General features: G+C 39.4%; 1 protein-coding gene across 1 annotated transcript; it reads left to right on the top strand.

The window, feature by feature from the left end:
- The first annotated feature begins 1205 nt into the window (after nt 1–1205).
- LOC138735355 (bactericidal permeability-increasing protein-like) lies at nt 1206–22057 on the top strand. The gene is made up of 17 exons (XM_069883350.1): nt 1206–1224; nt 3569–3694; nt 6012–6123; nt 8218–8346; nt 9687–9689; nt 11860–12015; nt 12731–12794; nt 12879–12939; nt 13959–14050; nt 15582–15755; nt 16654–16707; nt 17593–17763; nt 18400–18467; nt 19759–19801; nt 20798–20864; nt 21365–21441; nt 21980–22057. Exons 1-17 carry the CDS (start codon nt 1206–1208, stop codon nt 22055–22057), a joined length of 1494 nt encoding a protein of 497 aa, XP_069739451.1.
- The last annotated feature ends 2784 nt before the right edge of the window (nt 22058–24841 follow it).

The raw sequence follows: 24841 nt of genomic DNA, 5'->3' as shown, positions 1-24841 counted from the left end.
CAAACAATGGAAAGTGTTCATTTTCCATCAGCTCATCAGGCAACTGCCTCCAAACATAGTTATCCGTTGTTAACAGATTCTTTGTAAGCATTGCAGCTACGTTATTTATTTTCCAGCCTAGCGCAGATTAATAGTTCTCTGGCAACTCTGCTCCAAGGCTTTGAAAGGCTTTATGAAAGGCATCAGTAGGCAATTCACACTCGGGAAACGCTGTGCTAACACAGCTCCTTTACAAAGCCTCCATAAGAGTGTGTTTGGGGGTGAGTGGTGTGCACCAGACCTACTCACAAATACAACCTGTGGGGGCAGGGGTGGCCATTGCCTCCTATGGACTCTGTCTGAAGATTTCATTGAGCTTGATCAGATGCCTCCTCATGAGATGGGAAGGGGGTAGCATGGCTTTCCACACTGCATGGAGGAAACCATGAATTTACTGGATTTTTTCTTTTTCCATGAGTGTTTCTGGTGGTCATAGAGAGATGATCCCCTGCTTCTATGTCATTTAGCAAATTCCTGTCTGTATCATTGCCTGGTTTCTTTAAGCATTCCTGCCAATCTCTCTCTGCTATCAAATGTATAAATTTTGTATTCATTTTCCCTCAAAGGTGATTTTCAATATGGTATATAGGTGTGCAGGAGGGGTTAAAATCTTGGCGCTATTGAGTCCTTTTTGATTAGACATTGCTGACAGAAAACCTACCTGTTCTTGAGCATGCTGCAGAGTAACTAGAAACAATGGAACAAGGGAGAAACTGAAAACTCCAGTCCAAGATCCGTGTTAACAGCAGAGGTATTTGTGAAACCAAAGTGCTCTTTCTGGACTTCAGGTTGGGTAGACACTGTATTTGCTATCTCTTATGAGAATTGTTTGTCTTGTGTTTGTTAACTGTTGAGGCATCTTTTCTGAATTTTTGCAAGTGAAAGAAATTCCTCTGTGGGCTGCAAGTGGAGAATTTTGTGCAGGACCAAAGCAAGACAAGGACAAAATTCTTTTTCAGAGCTGTTCTGTTCTGTTTCAGAGGTTGGTCAGTTTAAGATAGTGTGTTTTTATGGCTATGTTAAACATGTACAAGACAATTAAAGTGACTTTTTTAAAATTTTTTTTTCATCAGAAACTTTCTTAGTTGTCAGGCAGATTTTACCTCTAATCTTTACTGCAAATTTTATTGAAAGTTTTTGCAGACTCTTCACAAAGGAGAGACCAAATGTGGTATTTACAGGCTAGTAAGTAGAGTACTTTATTAGGGTAAGACAAGTACACAAACTGAAACAAAGGAGTTTTTCATCTTTTTCCTCTACTTTAACTTTCTTGAATACACTATCTCTGAGAAGACAAAAGAATTAAGAGAATTACTTATTTCATGTTCAGTTACTGAAGATAAAAATCAGCAATTTGTCTACCATCTATTGTTATCAACAATGCAATTGGCAGCTCTGATTTAGATTATCAAGCAACTGACAGTTTCTGTCTCCTTAGCTCTGCCTGTCTCAGTCATCTGCCTAACCTTGTACAATCAGTCCTAACATCTGACAGAAGCACAGGACTTTGATGAAACCCAGAACACGAGCCTTGTTGATTTGAGAAAGCGATGTGAAATGATACCATCTTTTACTGCCATGGCACTTCTGTTGTTGGTTGTGCTTCAGCTGCTCACCTGGCATACATTTAAGATCCAAATAAGAAAATATTACCTACGAAGCATGGTAGTGACTCAGATTGTTGTTGTCTGTTCCTCAATGGGAATGAAATTCAGTGAGAACAAAGTACCTCACCTCCATCGATGCTTCTAGCAATCCTGCTAGATAAATATCTAGAAAATATCCGTGTACTTTAATGACAGAAAAAAATGTATCTTTCTGATTTTATATTGATTTTTAAATGACTGTTCATAATCAAGATAGAAAGTGGCATGTTTGCCAGAACACCTAGGACAATTTTTGGAAGAAGTTTAGGAATTGAGACTCTAACTGGCTGTTTTGCATAATATATCGTTGCTTCCTTAAAGTAATCATTTATTTTGAGTGGCTTAATATAGAGAAAACCGAAAAGGCATAAGAACTAGAAATAGCACAACTAATTAAAAAGGGGATTTTCAAAATTTATCACAATGTGGAATGTGTTTTCAGCATGTTTTTTCCCTGAAACCACCTTTTCTTGCATGGTATGTAGGGGGTAACTCTGTAAAGACTCCTCAGGCAACTGATATCAGGGCAATGTTGATATTGCATTTTGTCTGGTTTATTGTTCAGGTATCCACTGAAAAGCAGTATTTTACAAGCTAGTGGGTAGATCTTGGATCTGCAAATGTTTAGAATCTTACCTAATAACATTAATTCCAACACAGAAGTAAGGCTACCAAAGAGTGGTAGGTTTGAGGTTGGTTTTGGTGGAGGGGAGGATTTGGCTTTGGTTTATTTTTTGAAATGCATTAACATGTTTTCTGGCAGATTATGGAATAAAATGTCTAAGACGATATGGAACTTATTAGAAATGCAGGAATGACCTTATAGAGTGGAATACCTACAAAAGCAGCAAGACCTTTTTGCTACTTATCAATTAGCATGATTTTGTACATAACCATGTACTATGGTCACAGTCAGATATGTTAGAAAAGGGTGTGCCACTCCCCTCAACAGTAAGGCCAGAGTGAAGTTAGCAGAGATCCCTAATAAACAATTTCCTAATGCAGCTTCTTCCTGAGAAGACTTGAAGATGACTCAAGATATTATTTCTAGGAAACTGAGCTGTGACTGTTATTGGTACTGAAAATTAGGATGAATGCAAGGTTTTTTTAACAAAGAAACATTACTTTTGTACTAGTAAATGTAATAGAAAGAAATAGTTTGTCACAGCTTTTGTGAAGCTGCATTGTGTGCTTATGTCACACCAGAAAGTGGCTCCTAGTCTCACTTTGCACTCAAAGACACCATGCTGCAGGCTTATGCCAGGACACATGTTCTCTATTCTTGTGTGATCACCCTGTATTTTTCACATTGGCTTTGAATTTACCCTTGCATTCACTTCCTATGTGACCTGACTCAGTCAATCTCATTTATCAGCATTTGGTTTAAGTCAGAGGTTGGTGTGTAACAGGGAGGCAAGCTTTATAGGGAGACCTACTTTTATTTATTAGGCCAGGTGATTTAGTTGAGAAACTTTTGGATTCGCAAATCCAGTATATCCTAGGGGTGTGTATACAAAAAGGGTGGTTTTCTATAGGAGAACAGACCTGTTCCTCCTTGGCTGGGATTGCTCTGTCATGTTCACTCTGCAGGAGGTAGGACAGATGGTAAACCAAGCAAGACATGGGTATGGAGAAAGCACAGAGTGGAGCAAAAGCACTCATTCTCACCAACAGCCAATGCGTCTTAAAGTGCTGTCCAAGTAATTAGAAATCTGTGTCTGCTCCTACACTGACTGCTCCATGCAATAAAATCATTGGCTAAGCCTTCTCTTGATGATCTACCCTTGTCCCAGTTTCAGTGAGGGAAGTGATGGGTACAGATTTTTGCAACTCATGGTATGCATCATTTATGATTCCGTTTGCATCCTAAATGTCGTTAACAGGTCCCTGTGACAAAGGTGAGAAGATGCTAATGACATTGTATTCTTTCCTGCTGTGTTGGCTGTCCTTGCGGATTGAGGCTAATCCTGGTCTTAAAGTGAGGATTACTCAGAAGGGGCTGGACTATGGTATGTCTAATGTTGCCAGAATTTATTTGATCATAAATACTCCGTGCACAGAATATAGCTCCCTAATAAAGGTGCAATGTAGAGACAAGCTCCTTAAATAATGAAATAGAATAAATTCCTTTTGTCACTTCACACAAGGAACACGCTTTGTCTCTTCTCTCATTTATTTCCTTCCTTTTTGTACACCCCAGGGGTGAATTTATGCTTTCATAGGTGATTGCGTTGACCTGCAATCCAACAGTGTTTCTACTGCATTCTTCATATCGATCAACTTTCTTAGAAGCAGAATGAGATGTTCATGTAATTGATCCTTTTTTTTAAAGTGTCAAAAACCTGCTCAAAAGTGCAATATTTAATTGAAGATAGTAAGATATAATTGGGAAAAAAGCTTACAATTTCAGAACATGCACATAGCTGCACTCCTTTGCTTTCATTCCTCTGTTTGGTGTGAGACGGCATCAGCAGTCTTCCAAACAAATCTAGTAACTCTCTGCTATAATTCTGCCCCTTAACAGAATTTCCACGATATATTTTCCTTACTCTTTTTATTCATGTTAATTTTCACCGTCTCTTACCTAGGTCTTACTCCATGAGTGTTGAGGGCATGCAGTATAATGTCAATTTTTTACAGAATTAATATTAATAATAAAGGTTAACAAGGCACAAATTCAACAAAGGCTGGGTCATGCTAAGGATTAATCGTCATTTATGTACTGAGCATGCTGACAGGCAAACAATGGACTCGTGAGATGAAAAGTAGAAGCTCAGGGTTAATGCCTTCAAGATGAAAGCAAGGATCAGGTCCACTTATTTCTCTGTATAAGCATTGTTTTAAAGGCTTTTGAGGAGTTGAAAAGTGCAGGGCAAACATCAGTCACTCAAACCAGAACTGATCTCCATATCTTTTTATTAAACACAGGAGAAATTTCTCCCTAGGGATCTCTCATGCCTTTAGAAATGAGAATTCTGTCAGGTATTCCTTAGTGTGAGCCCAGCCGTTTTGGTGACATTCAGCATGGACTTCCAAGTGTTGAACGAACAAACTGAGTTTGCACACCTCTGCCTTAGTAGTTAGAACAGACGTTAAAAGTGCACCTCCCAAGGGTATTTATTGTATTTGAAAAGCATGGTGTCTGTCATGGCTTTTCCCTAAATATGCAGTTTCAAGGCTAAGGCAATAGATCCTGCCTGCATGCTCCTTGACTGCTGCAAGAACCTTAAGAGAAATTCCACCCGGAATCACTGGCTGCCTTCACTGACAGATACGAGAGTTATTTCAGTCAGAGATTGTATTTTGCTTTAGAGGCAGGAATTCCCAGGGAATCATAAATTACTTCTCCTTCATAACAGATGCATTTTATGAAAAGGTATTCCAGAGTTGAGTTATCATTTATTTCATTTCTTGGCTTTTTTTTATACACTGAAGTCTGGGGGAGAAAAAAAAAAAAAAAGACATTTCGTATTCAGCAACTGTGAGGCCAAAAGCTAAACAAAATCATGCTAAAAATATCTGAAAGCAGGACATCATTCAATATTGAAAATTTAGCAGTGTTTTCATCAAAGATAAGCAAAAAGAAAGAAGACACAAAAATTGGGGATTTAATGATAGGGTCTGTGTGTGTGTTCTCAGCGCACAAGTAACGCTGAAGCATTGAAGAAAGGAGGGATTCCTTAAAGCAAGGAGGCAAGGTAAGCAAATAAATCAGAGATCTGCAGCATGCTGTAAGGCTTAAGGTGCAGTGGCAAAACTTACATATTCTGAAGAGAAATGGGAAGAAAACATTTTACAGGATTGGCTTTAAACTTCAAACATCTTGCTATACACAAGCAACAATCCAGACAGCTCTGTATACCAGCACTTCAGGTGCATATATTGCACCTTTTTCTTAAGTAAACACTACAGGTAGAAGTCATCTTGCTACTTCTTAACTGTCTTTTTCATTCAACAGGTATGAGACAAGCTCAGGTAAAGGTGATGACCAAGTCTTTCTCAAGGTTGTCTATATTGTGAGTGATGTGAAGGAAGTATTACAGTTTCAGAAACCTGACAGCAGTTCTACAATACAAAATACAACCTAGGGACAAGATGTTCCTAACAAGTGTTCTTAATTTTGGGTTAAGTGATTTGTATGTGAGCCTAACAGAAGTTGTAAATAGGTGTATTAGTAGTTGGAAGGAGGTCTAGGTAAGGATCATAGAATCAGAGTGTTTCAAGAACCATATTAAAAGTGATGATTAAATTATTTGGCAGTTATCTGGACCTCTGGGTGCCTGAATCCAATCTGCTAGGCATGTGCTTTTCTCTGTTCTTTTATAGGCAGGAAGATTGGCATGGAGCTCCTGAAGGAAGCCGTCTTGAAGGAGACTTTTCCAAGCTGGAGTGGGCAGGAGAGATTCTTAATTGCTAAGGTCAACTATGACATTTCAAGGTAAGTAAAGTAAGTACATTTCACAGTTTCAGGATGAAAGAACTTATTACCACGCAGTGATAATTATGCAGCCATTTCTTTTTTTCAGTGCAAAATTTTAGTGGTTCATCTAACTCTGTTCCCAATTTCCAGACACTAATTTGATTTTTATAAGTGCTTCCTTCTTTCATACTCATGGATGAGCTTTAGTAAGCTTCTGAAGGAGCACCTTGGCTGATTTCTGTTTGGTTTGTATCAGAGTTTGGAACAAGACAGGTGTAAGTGTGGCTATGACACAGCAGGGGAAATGGGTGGGAAAGAGGGTGTTATTAACAGCTTGCTACTATGAAGGACCTGTAAAAGTGGAAATAATTTGTTTCTGTTTGATGAAAAAAAAAAGCCAACAAAGGGATAAGATGAAAATGTGTGCAGGGGGACAGTATATCTGAGCTTGTGTGGCAGCAAGATGACTTTTACAGAATCTTTTTGGATGGATTTACAATGTTAAAACAGCATTTTGATTGAGTAGGGCTTGACACTTCTTTCTTGCTGAGGAAAATTATAGTACGAGGAGCAGGAAGTCGAAAAACAATTTTGTAAAGTTTCCTACAATTTCTCCAAATAAAGAGAATAATGTAAAAGCATGTTTTTCTACAGCCTTTAATCCCAACTTCCAATAGGCTGTAAACAGAAAAAACAAGATGTCTGGTCTTTTAAAATTACTATCAAGGCAAGCTCTGCTGTTCAGTAGCATTTTACTTCATTTTCTTTACGAATTACTGAGAGCAAGAAATATCAGTCTGGGAGAATTCATGTACTTTCTGCTGGATAGGTTCTGCAACCTTTATCTATACCTAAAACTTTCCTAATAGCCTGCTTTCTGGCAGGCTTCATTGTGTTATATTATCCTTGCAAAGTTAATCCCTGCACATCTGAGAGACTTGTGTTTGGACAGTCTGGGGAAGAAAAGACTATGGGGGTGGAGGTGCATGTGTCTTATTGCATGTCTTCTTCTGTCTGCTGGATGGTGATTATAGAGAATATGGAGCCAGATTCTTCCTGGAGATAAATAGTGAAACAATGATGGCAACAGACGTGTTACATCAAGAAGAGTTCCAATTAGAGGCTAGGGAAAAAGGCTAGGGAGCACCAGAACAAGGGCCCATCCTTGGAAGTGTTCAAGACTCCAGTGGGTAGGGCTCCTGAGCTGGCCCAGCTTTGAGTGGGGGTTTGAACCAGAAAATCTCCTGTGGTCCCATTCCAACCTAAATTATTATATGATCTTCAAAAGTCCAATTCATTCTCCCAACAATAGTTCTTGAAATCAGCTAGCTGCCCAGTAGGTAATCTGATTTTAGGTCACTGCAAACAGGATTACTAAAGGCAGCCTTACTGCTGCCCAAGATGTTATTGGAAAATTATGGTCATTTTAACTAAAAGTAGCTGGTTCCTTCTGCCCCAGGGGAGGTAGATTAAAGGCAGTTGTTTCAGAGATCTCTGCCAGATGTCAGGAAACAATGAGGAATGTGCATTACCTGATAAGATTAGAGCTGATATCTTTACAATGTTCAACTCAATTCAGCACACCCATTTTCAAGACAATATCCTTGAGTATCAGAAATGTGTTTTCGCAGGGAAATCTTCAAATAAGATTTTGTTTAGAAAAATGGATCCTCTCCAGAGCCCTTCAATATGGCAAGGGAGGGAATAGAGAGTGGGAAAAGATGAACTTTGATGTTCCTCAGCAAAGGCTAGCATTCAGACTACGTGGATTTATTTATAGATGTAGCATCTGGGTTTAACACAGACTTAGTTTCCCCTAGCAAGCACATTGCACTTTAATGAGTTTGCTTCTCTCCTAAGGGGAGGTTTTTGTTTTGGCCAGACTTCCTTTTTAACCTGGGCAGATATCAAAATATTTTTTTTCCAAGGCTGTTACTAAATGTAACGGCACACGTGTCTGTCTTTCTTAAAATATGCAAGGATAAGTTATTTCTAAGAAATTTTTACTGAAGCATAGACTTTGCCTTCTATAGTGGAAGGAGTTTCAGTGTTCAGAGTTTCTTTTCACTTTTTTGACACACAGTCTAATATCCCCATTTCTGTATTTTATAGGATCAGAATTGATGCTGTAGATTTCCCAGAAACCTCTGCTTCCTTTATTCCCGGCACTGGCATTAGCCTGTCAGTGGCACATGCATCTGCTACAATCAGTGCAGACTGGAGGATGAACACTTGGCTGCTGTAAGTATTGTACAGTGCAGTGCAGGTGCAGGGAACAGTTCTGGGAGAAGGATTGCAGATCAAATTCAGAAAACTAGTTGTTAATTATTATTTTTCAGTTCAAATATGCTTCATCATTTAACAACAATCTGTTTGAATAAAATTCTTAAGGTGGAAACATCCCCTGCCAACTAACACAGGGTTTTGTTGGTTTGGTTTTTTTTAAATATTCTATCCCACAGATTGTCTCTTTGGAAAGTATCAGGTCAGACATCTGTTAGCATGCTCAGTTTCTCCAGACTGTATATTGCATGATACTACATAAATATTCAGTACCACAGAGTTTGCAATGGCCACATTTGTTACTTTTGTTGTGCAGCATAACTGGAATGCTGACCCTATAGCTAATTATCTGTTTGCTGATATAGTGTATGGGGTCTGACACAAAAAAAAAAGAGGCTAGCCCTATAGCTCAGAAAGCAAGAGCGTGAGGGGAGAGACAGAGAGAAGACTGTAGAATATGTTTTAATCTGTCACAGTGAGACAAGGCTCAACTCAACCACATCACTCAGTACAAATGGACACACATTCAAATATAGTCATTTTCTTAACTTCAGTCGGAAAATGACAGTGTGCAAGAGTGAACAGTGAGTTAACATCAAGACAATGTGCCAGTCCATGGCACTTTGCCTGTGAAAGCTTTTAAGTTTATGACAACATTGCTGTGCTTGAGCACCCACCCCTTTCACTAGACCTGTATCCCTGCAAGTTTGACCTCTTCCCAAAGTCAAATCAATCAGTGCTCAAAGGAACTCATTTTTTTGTCAGTAGAATATGTGAAAGCAGAAACAACAGAGATCCTCAACAGCCTTTCAGAAAATGTTCAGCAAAATTGCTTTAAATATTGGCAGCACTGTAAGCAGCTGTGTGTCAGCTCAGAAGGGAACTATTCTGAAGGTGATTGCAGTTGAATTGCTTAATTTGTTAAATAAAAAGAGTTACAGGCAGACTCAGAGGTTTTTGTGTCAGACATGTATATTGTCTTCCAAAGTGCTTCTGTTAAAGGAAGGGCACTGCCACAACACCAAACATTCTGAATCTCAGGAAACTCCAGAATTCAAGTCATTGTGGAAAACTGATGTAGTTTCACAAGCGTGTGCAGTATGAGATTAGCTTTAATGACATGAGTGCATACTGATTTTTCCACTTTTTTATCTCAGCATTTTTGCTATAGAATTTTGATATAGTAGTCTAGATTTTCTTGGGGCCGGAGGTGAGGGCTAAAACTTCTGGGATATCAGAAAAGATTGCAAGGTGCTAATCTCTGCAGTTTGGGTTAATAGAGTAACTAGTAACAGCAGTAGGTGTTGCTCTGTTTGCAAGCTAGATAAATGGCCAGGCTGCAAGTTTCACAGCATGTCCTGATTTCAAAGGCGCACAGACATGCAGTTCTGCATTCAGCCTCAGTACTCATGGCTGGAAACTGCTGTCACTGTGCCCCCAACCTGTCTGTTGTTCCTTCTGTTATACCAGTATTGTGAGGAAAAGAATATTGCGTTCAGCAGGGTGAATCAACTGTTTCCAAACATGAAGCCACCTCTCCCTCTTGCTGAAAGATAAAGACCTGGGCATAATTTAGAGAGACCCCAGGTGTATAAAACTCCAAAGAATTCACGGATAGCAAAGGAAGCAGAGAGAAGGTATGCAGGGTTTAGTGGAACAGCTTGTGGGGAAGGTGGTTAAAGCCAGCTTTGGTGGAGTTTAGGGGTAAAGGTTTTTTTTTCCTTGCCTTTTTGAGGGGCAGAAGGAACAAATCTGTGCTGCTTTGTTTGATGTGATGTTCTGTGAATGGCTGTAGGTTTAGACAAATCCAGAATAAGCCCTATTCTCCATGCCGTTGGTTCTCTAGTTCTACATGTTGCTTTCAGCATAGCAGGCTAAGAGGGACCAGCTGAAAATGAGCTTTCCAAGGGAGACCATTGGCAACCCACACCTCCTGGACTGTTTCCAGGGTCAGTAAGATTGGTCCGATCACATGTTTTTAATTGTGATAGTATTACCCCTGCATTTCCAGCTCTCACTGTAGCCCTCCTGTCCACTGTGTTCCAGAGAACTATGCCAGTCGTAAAATCTCATGGCAGGCCCTACGCTCCCAGAGGCCTGGAGCTGAGAACTTGCCTTAGAGATTCAGGATTCCTCCTAAAGAAAACCAGATATAAGGATGCAGAAACACAGGACCTAAGCAGCTGGGTTTCTCCCACCTCCCAAGTGGCCCTGAAAAGGAGGAGGAGGGATGAGATCCTTTTGCAGTTGTCCCTATCACTGAAGTATGGATAAACCTATGTTAGAAGGATCTCTGGAAATTATTTTGTCCGTCTTCCGGCTCAAAGCAGAGCAGTCACCAGACTAGACCAGGTCAGCTGTCTAGAGGCGATGTTTAGCCAAGGATGGTGATGCCACAGCCTCTCCAAGTAACTTGTGCCAATGCTGCACAACCCTCCTTGGGAAAATGTTTTTCTTAATAACTTGTGGGATGGGGGTTTGCTTAAGGACTGGAAAATGAGGATCTGAAGAGTGGTGCTTCCTCCAGGTAGGCACTTAACACACATATATGGAATGAAAAGTGGGGATTAAAAATGGTAGCGGTGTGGGACTCTGTGACTGGAAGTCTATGGTTTGAGGTTGGATTAAGAGTAATCTTTTGGGATTACAACCTCTTTCCCCAGGATTTTTGCTTAGCCTGAAACTTAAAGAGGAAAGCTGAGAGACTCATGGTTTGAGCTTAATATTGGGCTGGTCTCTTTCTCAGTAGTGTGGTGCAGCCACTGTACTAATGTCTGGGGAAATAAAATCTGAGTAATCAAGATGAAGGGGTGAAGGCAGATGCTTTCAGTGCCAGTTCTGTTAAGGTAAATTATTTTTTATAAGGCTGTTCTAAAATCCATTCAGCGGGATCCTGCTTGGTTGGTTTACAGCTTCTACAACTCCTAACCATAGTCCTAGGACCTAAATTTGCTGGAATTTAAGTATAAAGATATTTTTGTTGGGGCCTTAGAAGGGATTTTTACAGAAAGCAGACAGAATAAATGGATTTGAGGTAGGACAAAGAACAGAAGAATGTATACATTTTAAAGGGTTACCGAAAATGCTGACAGAAAAGAGCAAAGTGGAACAATTGTGAAGTTGAGAACCACAGGATTATATACTGGCTTCTGCTACTGCAGTCCCAGAGGCCTTCAGGATGATCTGTCAGGAAGGACTGGAATGTATTGTGTTGCTGTAAAATTGTCACATTTTTGTAAACTTGTCAAAACCTGCACAACACTGAAAAATTCATATCCTGGAAACTCATGTATAATCTGGGTTTGAATACCATGCATGTCCCTCATCTGTTTTAATCCCTAGAAAACTCATTCTTCAATTTGGATGACAAAAGCAAAAGGTCATTTTGAACTTGGTTTACAGATATTTTCTTAAATTGTTCTCTTAAAACAGATGTTTCCTTGACTGAGTTTGGTTTTTTTCTCTGAACAGCAAAGACCAAGGAAGAATGACTGTGTACATCTCAGGACTGTTTATTGAAGTTATCTTCAAAGTGTCAAGGGATAGCACAGGCCACTTGTCTGTGTTGCTGCACGATTGCCAGCTGCACATTAATAGTGTGAAAGTCAAGTTAAATGGAGGATCAAGGTAGGTTTTCTAATTACTGAGTGGGAAGCAGCAAGGTTTATTGCGTAAAGGCCACTTTTCAAATTTTGACTTTAGGGATCCAGTTAGAGGATACAACTAATAATTGAGGGCTTTAAAAATAAATTTTTAAAGGTCTGGTTTCAAAACCAGTCTCCTTTGCTGAGTTTGAGAAATGTGGTCAATCTATACTTTTTTGTGCCTTTGCCTGCAAATGAGCTGGCTAAACAAACTGTATATGAAAAACATGCCTTTCAGCATATTAAAGAGAATAAGATTGCAAATGGAGGTTTGCAGATATGAAGGTGGTCTAGCCTGATTATGCCTTTTGACAAGCTGACCTACAATTTCAGTATAAAAATTTTTTAAAGACATTATGAAACAATGCTTGTAGCTCTCGTCAGCTTGATTTTCTAGAAGTTTTTTTGTCTTACTCAAAGACAAAATGTGGCTAATGGAGTATTGTTTATCAGCACATTAACATAAACATTCACTACCTTGCAGATTGCATTCTAAATAGCTCTTTTGAGACTGAGAACTCCTAGCATTTGTCTGAGATTCACAAATGAATAAAAATAGTCAACTGCATAGTCTACCAATATCACTGTCATCGTATCTGATTAATACAAAGCACTTCAACTCCCAGACTGCCAGATTTTATATTTCAAAGATTTCAATCCACTGTAAAAAGTCATTGTGTTCATTTCCTTTCCTCCAGCTGGATCTATACCTTTCTATCTGGTTATCTTGAGAAGCCCATTCACAGCAAATTGGATAAAAATGTAAGTTTATGAAGGTGGTTTTAGCTAGCTAAGTGAGTTGAAATACAGCCCTTACACTACTGTCTTGTCTCTCTTTTCATATAGCTGTGCCTAAAAATCAGTTACAAAATCCAAATGATGGAGGCACAGCTAAGAAGGCACGATGGTGAGTTGTTGATCACCACTTTTTGTTAAGTAGTTTGCATAGTGGTCAAATTGTACCTTTTTTATTAGATGCCAAAGCATTCCTGTGTTCACAGTTCAAAAAAAGTGAAGGAAGGAAAATCCAGCCATTGTTCTGTACCTTAACCTATTCCAGAGTCCACCCTAGAAATCTCTTGTGTGCATCGTATATTAGATTTCTTCTGTGTCCATGACAGGTCACCTGTAATCTTTCAGTCAGAGAGTTTGTTCCCACTCTTCACTTTGCGTTGTGAATATTTCTATTATCTGCTCTGCTGTTCAGAAGCAGAGTAAGTAGATTTTAATTTTTCCTAAAATGGCCAAGCAGCAGCAAATATTACTGATAACAGTCATCAAGAACATTTTCTTACGCAGCACACATTAGGCTCAAGGGCACTCCAGGTTGTGCTGTCATACGGAGGAGTTCATAATCTCTGTGTGATTTCACCATTTCTCTTTAGAGTCATCTGATTTTTATATAGTATGGACAGGCCTCACAGGCCAATAAAAAGTAACAATCAGACCGTAGTTATGATTGCCTTTCAGAAAAAGTCTTCAGTCATCTTGTCTGATAAAGTGTCCTCTATTGTTGTGAACAAACATCCCTTGTCTTCAACACTGATATGCGTACAAAGGTGCTAATGTCATCTTCCAAAGTATTTAGTAGTATTTACCAGTGTTTCACTAATCATATAGGAGAGTTTAGTTCTCTTATGCAAACACATAATAAGAAAAAAGGGGACGCTGCCCCAGGTACTCCTTCTTTCACTGCACAGGATAGATTTCTGGGGAGTATATTCAAGTTGTGGACAGGGGAATAAGGTCTAAACCAGGAGAAACTGGTGATTTTCCAGAGAGAGCACTCTTACTTTTATAACAAGGGGTGTAGTATTTCCTGCTCCCACCATTCTTCTTCTTCAGATTCATCTTTTCTACAACTAAACAGTTTGTGATGTGGTTTTATAATAACAGCTGTTTTGGTTTTGTCTGTGATTCTTCTAGTTGTAAGACAGATTGATGGCTTTACTCAAATAGACTATTCCCTAGTTAGTTCTCCAGCAGTCTTCAGTTCACACATGAACTTGGATTTGAAGGTAATTTGTCTTTAATATCAGTGTGCTTTCTGAGACTTTTCTGATTCTCTTTTGTGTTGCTTCATTTTCTTTCAATATTTAGAAAAGCAATAAGACATTTGGACATTTTGGTCAAGAGCTGTCTTAGGAACCAGATGTGATTGTTTATTTAATATAGTGACTGTATTTGTTGATAAACCAAAGCTATTATTTAGAATTAAATTATTTCAGAGTTGAAACCCTTCAGAGGTGCTTTATGAGCAGCATAAAATTGTTCTTTAGGTACACAGCTTTTCCACTGTTATTTTATCTTCACTAGTGATACATAATCCATGATAACTACCAATGTGATTGCAATCCAAAGCATTAGTTTTGTCATGGCTCAGCAGATTGAGTATGTACAGGTCACACCCAAAAAAAAGACTTCTCACAGGCAGTCCCTGACCACCACACAGCAGTTCCTTTCTTATCTGCTACTCACCCTTGTTGGCAAGAGATATTTAAGCAACGCCCAGCTTTTCCAGCAGCTTCAACAGTCTTTGTAATTCAGAGCATCCCTCTGGCTCTCAGAACTGTCTTCAGTTAAGAAAGATGTGCTAGAGCCATGGTTGCAACTCTCTGTCTTGGTTATTTTGTTCAAGGAACTTTTACCACCTACAAAAACCACTCTGCAAGCAGGATATACATAGCTTGAAAGTACTAAGTAATTATTTATCAGCTGCTATTGCTAACTAGAACTTACAGGTGAAGCATTAACATGCTGGTACCCCATTGGGATACCAGATGAGTCTTTGTAAGTTACTAATCAGTTAAGGAAGTTACTAGTCTTCAGTACTCCTTGGAACCAGCTGATTCTTGGTAGTTATGGGTTGCCATCTTTCAACTCTCAACTTTTTTCTTAGGGTTTTATACCTTTCCCTGCCAGTAGTTTTCCTGCTGAATCTTTCATCTGCTAACCATTGCAGTGGCAGTAATTACACTACTTACTGTTTTTTCTTACTTTTCTTGTCTTACGTGGCCTGAGCTCACATACCTTCTCATATTTTAAGAATTATTTTCTTAGTCAAGTTCCCACACCTGTGTGGCACCCAAACTAGGTCTTGGGGGTCTGGCACCTGTACCAGGGCTAAGAGTTAAGTGGCATAAAAGACTCCTTTGTGTCCTTGTCCTAAGCAACTTCCAGTGCTTTTGGGGTATGCATGAAGATTTTCTTGAAATGTTGCCCTTAGAATTAAATTAACAAATGTGTCTTTGCCACAAGAGAAAGAAAACATTTTTGTGTCTCATAGCTGCAGTTCAGAGTACTCACTTGAATGCTCAAATTCAAACATTGAAAGAATGGGGGCCAGATTTTCTCCGATTCCTCTGTTTTTCCAAAAGAGCATGAATTTGCTGATTTTCAGGGCATATCACAAACTTATATGCTTGCTTCAGGTTTTCTTTAATGTCAATCTTCAGATTGGGAAGATTTCTATCTGCTCAACCACTGCTAATGCATTTTGACAGATGCAAATGTTTACATTAAGAAATATTCGATAATGACTCTTTGCAGGGCACAGTCTATCCAGTAGGAAATCACACAGACCCTCCCTTTGTACCAGCTCCATTTTTTCTCCCAAACGAGGTTGATTCCATGCTATATGTGGGCATCTCCAGTTATTTTCTTAAGTCTGCTTCACTGGCTTACTACAGAGCAGGAGCCTTCAACATTACCATCTCCGAAGAGGTGAGTATAATTTACATGTAATAGAATTACAAATAGCAGCGTGGATAGCAAAGGAGACCAACACATTATCTTTGCCATTTCACACAGATTTTAGTCACACTTCTGCCTCTTGTAGGAAGGATTCACCTAAGGGTAGACCTAGGTCTGAACTTCTTGGCAGATCTAGGCAAGGAATGAGAGATACAAACATCACAGAGTTGTTTTGTAAGGAGTGGCAGAAAGAACTGAAAAAAAAGCTTTTCTCTGCATAGATTCCACATAGGAAAGGAAAGGGCATGAAAGGAAAAAGTGTATGGAAGCCACATTGTGCTGCATGGAGGCCCGCAACAGGCTATGCTGAGAGATGGAATAAACCCTCAGATTTAACAGTGCAGCAAAATAAGGCAAGAAGCAGGTACAAAGAAACTAAGCTTTCAATTGTGGGTGAACATACAAAACTTCTCTTAGATATGCTGTTTCCACACTGGCATTAGTAGTCAGAGTTTATAGAAGGTTTTGCTAACTGGAACAGTGCTAAGAGGATCTTTATAAAAGTTGGTGACACAAATGACACTGACAAATATCATTACAGTTGCTAGCAGCAAAAAGGCAAGTGAGATTTTTGAATCTTGCCAGATTCATCTTAGAAAGTCCCAAAGGTAGGAAGTAAGCAGGCTGCCACATCTGGTCTTTCAAAGAATAATGCTTGTTCACTGGTACGTGCTTCTGAAGCATGTCCATGAGAAATCTGCCTCTTTTCTGTTCCACGCAGCACTGTGGATTCCCTAGGAATTATTCTGGGGCAAGGAAATACTAAATCAAAACATGTATTATCTAAAGCTAAAGTAGGGAGGATATGTTTTTTCACCATGAAAACCTCATTTTCAAGTATGATCGAATTTATTTCATTTGTTTACAGCTTGCTACTACTTTTAACCTAAATACCAACTTATTCAAATATTTTATTCCTGAGGTGAGTACTACTACTTCTACATTCCTTCAAAGAAATCTAAAGAGCTAATGTTTCTTATGTATTTTATCTGTGTCATTTGCAAAATTGGAGGAGACAAGGAAACTGAGCTGGTTAATGATTAGTGCAAGATCCAAACATACATATCTACCCATCATAACACTATGGTCTTCCTAACTATACCACACTTCCTAACTATATCGCACCTTAGGTTTTCTCTGTGCTGGATTTGCTCTTAGTCTCTGAAACAGTCCTCTGTGCAAAGATACTTGATTTGAGACTATTAGGGATTAAGTACAATCAGAAGTAATAGTCATGAGTAGTTTATAAATGTGATGCAAGAAATTAAGATACCATGAGGTGTTTTACAAATCCCTAATATGACAACATATACTATAAAATTATGAAATTTGGCATCTGTGGCATTGCAAAATGAAGTTTTGTCCTCTGGGAGTTACTCTGTTTTTCGAAAGATGACTGGCTCTTTTGGAAAACTGCCTCTTTTGTAAACTCTTGTTAGGGTTTGGGTTTTCTTTTTATTGGAATCACTCATTTCCCTCATTTCTTGAACATGCAGTGCTAATCGCCTCCTCTTGAAATACATTTTTTAAGGAACAACCTTTATATTATTTCTCTATAAATGTTCAACATTAATGAGTCTAAACCTTCATCGTTTGTTTTATGGTCCCTGAAACTCAGAGTATACGCACTGTTGATTTCGTCATTTCAGTTAGTGTAGTTGAAATGAAGTACTTCTAATATAGGTTAATTAACAAGGGCATTGGAATATAGCACCTGGTTATGATGTACCCACAGAAACTGTATCTTAATAAAAGCTCAACTCTGCACTTGATGGGTTGTTTTTTTCTTCTCTTTCAAATTCCACAGATTGCTCTGAGATACAAAACAGCGTGCCCAGTGCTGCTGAAGCTGACGGCCACGTCACCACCTGCGGTCATTTTAGATATAGACAGATGCATCCTAGAGATCACTAGCTATGTAGAAGTGTTTGCTGTTCTGCCAAATTCAACCACCCAGTGCATCTTTACAGGGAATCTAGTAAGTAACATGAGCTAGAAGGTAACATTCAGTGCTGGGGCTGAACAAATTGCACAGTAATCTTCAAGATCCTTTGAGAGTCATAGGGGTCAGCATAAAATGGCATATACTAATCTGCCACAAATATGCAACAGAACAGTATGCATTTAACAGGGAGAAAACATGCACCACATATTGTAGAATTTAAAAGGTGGGTGCAGAGTGCTACTTAATGAAAGCCCTTTTTTCCATGAAGGAGAATAAGTGATTATTCAAAAGTAAATTGTAATGTGTAAAAATGTGATTATCCAATGCTCAGTATTCCTAACTTCTTTGTTATAAAATAGTTCAGTGTGTCCCCAGACATCTTTTCATTAAGTTGAAAGTGAACTGATTATGTCAGCCATGCAAGAACTTAAATGATCCTGAGGATAAGGAGGCAATCAGGGCGGTGTTATCACTTCACTCATGCAATCTCAATTGCTGGCAGAAAGTAGCAAATTCACAAATTATTTCACTATCTACATGTGATGACCAAATCAAAAGTTTAGACATTGTGTTTCCAATCACAAAATCAATTGCATTTGTGTCTGTATCTGAGGGAGTATCTATGTGTATATACAGTTGCAGAAGAATGTTTTGTTTTTTTCCCTGCAGACAGCGAGTACCAGAGCCAATTTGACAATAATCAAACAGAAGTTGATTATCTCAGTACTTCTAAAGAGGTAACCAAGGAAAATTCAGTAAACAACATTAATGATCCCAATATTAGGGCACAACAGAACTTCATTGTGTCAGCCTGACAGTGCTTGTTTCACCATGAGAAAAAGAAAATCACTTGCCTGCTTTCCCACAGGGGCTCTAAGATACTTTTGACTGGTTGGTCTAAATCTTGCAGATGAAATATAATAATATTGTGAGACAACCATGTCTCTTGTGCAATATGATACTACCTGTTTCTGTAAGTTAAATGCCTTCCCAGATGATAATGTACAATTTATTGGTTATCTTAAATGCATCTGTTCCGGTCTGTGCTAATGTTGGAGAATGAAGTTCAGTAGTTTATTCAAAATCCTCTGAATGTTCACTCCGTGCCATCTCTGAGCATCAGATACAGAACTGCCAGAGTGCAAACACTGCACGCCATGCTGTCAAACAAATGAGATTAGAAAGGTGTCTGTAGTTTGAAGCAAAGCTCTGAGCTTTTTAGATTTTGTTTATGTATTGCTAGTTTTGTGATTACCTGCAGTTACAGGAGTTCTCAGCTGTCTTACAATGCATTTTATTCACACTCCAAGCTGGCCTGGGTTTACAGCCCCTTTCTCCCTAAATGCACCAGGTGGGTAGAAGCAAGTAGCTCACATCAGTGTTTCTTTCTGATATACATGGTATTTTTTAACCTATTACATTTTCATTAAAGAAAAATGTGAGCAGCCTTTTCTTAGGTTTGGTCACTGAATCTTTTCTACAACAAAAGAGGACTTGGAGTGATCAGACCCTGTCAGTATAAGTAATAGGGCCACTCACTTAGAGCTTTTGACTAAAACGTGTTCTTCTGTTCTTTAAAATATTGTTTTTCCCCCAAGATTATATTTACAGTGATCTGAGGATGCATTACAGGCATCTGTGGAAAAAAATTAGGAAATCATAATGGATAAGAATGGCTTTGAATTTATTTAAAACATAATGAACATTTGAGGAATGTGTAGTTCAGCCATTGCAGGAAAAGGCAATTCCAGAAAAAATATTTCCCAAGTCTAACAGTCACAGTCCAGGACTATATGTAACTCTAGGAGGAGATTCGTATCAGAAGGATACCAGCAATCCTAGAACTCACTTGTAGTTGCGCCAGTTTTGATTAACATCTGATGGGATTCAAAGAGTCTTTGGCAAAGTTAAGTTTGTGAATCGGCATGAAATCAGTATGAAATTCCACCAAGTAATCTTCAATTAGTGTGCATAACTTGTGCCTTCGTCCTTTCTAGTGAATCCTCTTCTTTTACTTCTTTTCCTCAGGTTCCATTTCTCCCTGCTGCACTTCACTTCTGGCTTCTCTGAGGCAAGTTGATGGTTTCACTGCCTAGGAAAGGTAGCTGAGCCCTTCAGAGATAAAAGAAATAAATCTCAACTTGTTGCTGGACAATTCTTGGTCTGTTTGGGGGATATCATCTGCCACTGCTCTTTCTGCTTTGAAATAGTATATTCTCTGCTTTTATTTTTCTTTCTAGTAAGAGTAAATACCTCTTGGAGTGTTTTTTTTTTCCTTCTCATCAGAGGTTTCAAATTTTATGGCGCTTTCACCATGCAACATAAATTGAAACAAAGAAAAATATCTGCCTGTTATTGCTGATTTTGTCCACTTCTGTATCTAGCAGCACAAAGGTAGGCATTGGCCTAGCAGCTCTCCTAGCTGTTTCTGACAGCTAGTCCAAGTTCACAGCTGGATTTAGTAGGCGTAGCAGTTGGAGTGAATACAAAGTCAGGCGTAAGCTCAATTTCAGGAATTATCTTGGATCACTTCAACCAAGTATCATACAAAGGGGAGTCATTTTAAAAATAGGGAATAAAAGAAACATGATGTCACTGCTTAGGTCATTCACTGTAGAGTGAGAAATAGTGCAACTCTGCAGAAGCTCAGTCCAACCTACATCTTTAAGTGATGAGGGGAGTAGGACACTAATCACAGTGGCCTAAGACAGAGCACTAGGACAGGGCAGTTCTTGCCAACCAGAGAACAGTTCGCTTCAGAGAACTGAGTGCTGGCAGCTGAAATGGGCTTGAACAGATTTCTTTCCTAAAGTTAAATTTCAACCCAGATACTTATCATATAGGAAAAAAAAAAGATATTGCAAGAAAAACTAGCACCTCTTCACCACATATATTCTACCTTGTTCAGCTGCAAGAAAAGATCTTTTTTACCTGAGATTTTTTTTCTGCCAAGCTCTGTTCTGATCTTTCTACACGTCACTCCAGTTCTAATCCTCCATCTGCCCCCTCAGGCTTCACTCTCATAGGCAACAGGCAATAATCACCAAATGTGTTTTCCCCCTCACAGCAGATATCACCAGTGGAGAAATTTCTGTCTTACACTTTACAGAATGTAGTCGTCCCAGTAATCAATGGTAAGCGTTGTGGCCAGTTAATGAGCACATTTGGTGGGAAAGCAAAACTGAAACCATGAAAGAGAGCCTTAAAGACTGTTTTATGGGAGGTTGGTTTTCTGTCCATTTGGCTACACCTGGACAGGTCTATTCTGTGCTGAACTTCAGTCCTGGTCCCTCAGTTACCTGAATCAGGGGCTGGGACAGAGCAAGTCTTGGCTCCCTTCTAAACACTGGGCTTGGGTTTCACTTTCACTGGATGCAGCATGGAAGCAGAGCTGACATGCTTGATTCTTGTCCTGACGGAGTCAAGCTGTGAGCACAGAGTGCCCCAGACTGGGGAAGCACAGAAGCATGCATGCATCTTGAGGCTTAGGAGCAGGCTCTCTAACTTTATCATTTCCCTCTGTGCTTCATCTGTTTCCACAGGCAGGACAAAATAGAAAACCAACTTGAGAAAGATGCTCCTTAAGTGTATTTTATTTTGTATTCAAATGTATTTCTATTTATCCTTTCTGAAGATAAACTAGGAAAAGAATTCCCTCTTCCTAACTTGGCCCACACTACCTTGATGGGACCTAAAATAAAAATTAATCAGGTGAGAAGCCAAATTTCTTGTTAAAGAATATTGCTTTTTTTTTTTTCAGGCCTGCACATTTTTGTGTTTTCCATGTTGGATAGATCTAAATGTTGCTAATATTAAGCTTTAACTGCAGACTAGATATAAAATGCAAGCTTTGGATCAAAAATAAGCCCCCACCCCTGGAAGCTGTAGGTTACAAAGGGTCCACTAGCCCTTTAGGCTATGCCAGCACGTGGACACCACATCTCTGCTACCCCCCCCAGGGCTTCAGAGCATTGAGTGCATGAGTCCTCACTACTCTGACTGTTCTTTAGGTAGGCTTCTAGGCAACCTGAGTGTCTCTGTGGTAGTTGCTACTCAGCCTTTTGGAGTGCTATATTAACTTAAATCAAAGCACATTCTTACCCTGAAGTTAAATAAAGTTCAGGAGGCATAAAGTCACTCATCTCCTCCCCTGCTGGAGGGGGTTACTGTGGGATCTGCTCCCAGATTACTGACCCTGAATATGTCCATTTGAAATTTGAAGTAATTTCACATGTTCTTCTTTCCTCAGGGTCATCTGGTCATTTCCACTGATGTTCACTACAAACATGAGGAAGAGGAAGATGAGGGCCTTCACAGTCAATCCTAATGTCCTTTTACTTTTAGCAATAGTAAGAGAAGAATTTAGTCTTACTTCTGTTGTCTTGTAGGGAGTAGATTCTATAATGTTAGAAACATGGCTTTTTGTCACTATTTTTAATGTTTTAGTAAAATTTCTTTTCACAAACTGAATCTGTTGTTTTTTACAATACAGTGACAGTAGCTGACAGTGTTGTTGATGCTTTAGAAAATTTGTTGCAGCCTGATGAGAAGCGACTGGTTCTCCTCACTAGAATTGTAATCACCACATCTTATTCACTTTAGGAACCAGTTCTTATATCATCGAGTTTATCTCCTCCACTGTTAGCAAAACATTGTGTATGGCGTGAGACCTTATTCTTTGCAAGAATTTCACAGTTTGTCCCCTTGTAACTGGATACCAAGAGTGGGAACAGATTTAAAATCCAATTAATTATCATAAAACTATAGAATTGTATAATCTAGCCCAGGCCCTGGCTCAAAACAGGACTAATTAGATCAAATTCCTGAAGACTGTGCCCAGTGAAGTCTTGAACCCCTGCAAGGATGGAGGATCCACAAAATCTCCAAGCAACCTGTTTGAGTATTTAACTATCTTCAAAGTAAATTTTTTTCCTCATGTTACATCAATATTTCCCATGTTCCAACTTGTTTTGTTGCCTTTTGTCCTATTATCACACATTTCCAGGAAGAGTCTGGCTCCATTTTCTCTGTGTTCTCTGATCAAAAAGTTGTAGACAACAAAAAGGTCTTTCACGCCCTCTTATCTCCAAGGTGAACAGGCCTGATCTCTCAGACTCTCCTTCTAGGTCATGTTCTCCAGCCCCTTCAGTGGCATCTGCTGGACTTGATTTAGGATGCCAATACCTTTCCTTTATTGGGGAGCCCAAACTGGACACAGAGCACCTCTGGATGCATCCTGTCTGGTCCCATGGATTTGTGTACATCGAAGTGGGCTAAGTGATCCTGACCTCTGTCTTCCTCTGCTGCGGGTGCTGCCTCACTGCCACAGACTCTGTTAGGAGCTCAGTAACCTGGGAGGCCAGAGGACAAGTCTTGCTAGTGAAAACAGCTTTTTCTGTGTCTCTTGTCACTAGTCCCCCAGGCCACTAAGCAATAAGCCCATATTTTCCTTAGCCTTCCTTTTGCTATCAGTGTACTTACAGAAATATTTCCTGTTGCCCTTTACTTCCCAAACTAATTTCAGCTCCAACTGAACTTTGGCTTTCCTGTGCAAGCAGTATCTTTGTGTTCCTTCCAAGTAGCTGGTCTCAGTTTCCATCTTCTGTGTGCTTTCTTTTTGTGTTTGAGTTCATGCAGGAGTTCCATGTTCGTCCATACTGGCCTTCTGCCACAGTTACGCAACTGTCTGAATGTTCTAATGGACCATTCTTATGCTCTGAGGCAGCTGCCCTTGAAAATTAGCCAGCTCTTCTGATCCTCTGCTCTCCAGGGCAAATTCCCACAGATCCTGCCAAGCAGGTCCCTGAAATCTGTACATCTGAAGTCTATGGCTATATTTCTGTTCTTTGTCTTGCTCACTTCTCCCAGGATCTGAAACTCCATAGTCTTATGCTCACTGCAGCCAAGGCTGCCTTGGCCTTTATGTCATCCATCAGTTCCTCCTTGTTTGTGAGTAGCTGCAGCTCTTCAAGGGCATCAATCTCCAAATAATTCTGTACCTCTCTTATCTGTAAAACTGAAAGTTCAGTTAGAACTTGCGATGGATATGCGACTTGTGTTCAATTTTTAGCTGAATCAGTTGTTTATCTAGATGGCTGCTACAGTTTTTTACTTTAAAAATCATCTTGAAACTAAACAGCAGTAAATCACAGTAAGGCTTCCAAATCATCATATTCTGTGGTAGTGACTAGAAAAAGTATGGAAGAAGAACTTCAAAGAAATGGAAATGTTTAAATAGTTTGGTATCCCTAATTGATACCACTGCAGGCACTTTCTTCTGCCTATTTGGGGGAGAATTCATGAAATGGGGAAAAAGCTAACCAAAGCCCTGATGCCCATCTCTTCTCTCTTCCAATGGGACATGTGCTGCAGGACTGACCAATGGGTGCTATGGCTAAATGGGCATTTTCAAACTAGAGCCATGGCTTAGCATGACTCTGACCCTTAAGATCTAGTCCTCTGGCTGTTGTTCACAAATAGAGCATTTGTTTCTCCTAGGGCTAAAAAGGATGCTATACACACCAACAGTTCCCTTGTATCATCCTATACTTACTCACTGGTCATTTTGATCTGGTATTGATTCCTAATGGACAGAACAAGGGAAATGATGCATGTGTCTCAGTGCGCTGCAGACTAGAGTCCATGGAGGAAGGAGAGAATTGAGGAGGTAGGGAAAGGAAATCCCTAGAGCACCAATCCAGAAACAACAACTGGAATCATGCAAAGCCAAAATATCTGCAGAGATGCAGCAACAAGACTTCACTGATTGCCATACTGGTAAACTCATTGTGTTTCCTCTGTATTGGGTAAAAATGATTCACAATCTGTATTCCCTTTAACATATAGATTGAAATGAATCCTTGGTGGCTCAACGAAGAAAACTGAAATAAAACATTCCTTTTAGAAGCTTTGTAACACCTTGAAAGGTGAAAAGTTTGGCTGTAGAAACTATATATAACATATTTGAATGTGCTATTTGAATGTGACCACAAGCAGATACTTGGCTTTTACTGCTATATTTGTAAGAAAGAAATGATGAAACTGTTGTGGAAGCCTTAGTCTGTCTTTGTTAAAGTAGCTGCAAGTTTTATCTAAACTGGGTGGTACTCCA

Source organism: Phaenicophaeus curvirostris, chromosome 1, assembly GCF_032191515.1.
Source record: "Phaenicophaeus curvirostris isolate KB17595 chromosome 1, BPBGC_Pcur_1.0, whole genome shotgun sequence".
NCBI lineage: Eukaryota > Metazoa > Chordata > Aves > Cuculiformes > Cuculidae > Phaenicophaeus > Phaenicophaeus curvirostris.
Note: the sequence above shows the minus strand (reverse complement) of the source record. Positions and strands in the feature narration are given on the sequence as shown.

What these genes read in the sequence shown, in the direction of transcription:
- LOC138735355 (XM_069883350.1), top strand. An exon ending in GTCAACTATGACATTTCAAG is followed by an intron (nt 6,124 to 8,217) that starts GTAAGTAAAGTA and finishes TGTATTTTATAG; the next exon opens with GATCAGAATTGATGCTGTAG. An exon ending in CTAAAATAAAAATTAATCAG is followed by an intron (nt 21,442 to 21,979) that starts GTGAGAAGCCAA and finishes TTCTTTCCTCAG; the next exon opens with GGTCATCTGGTCATTTCCAC.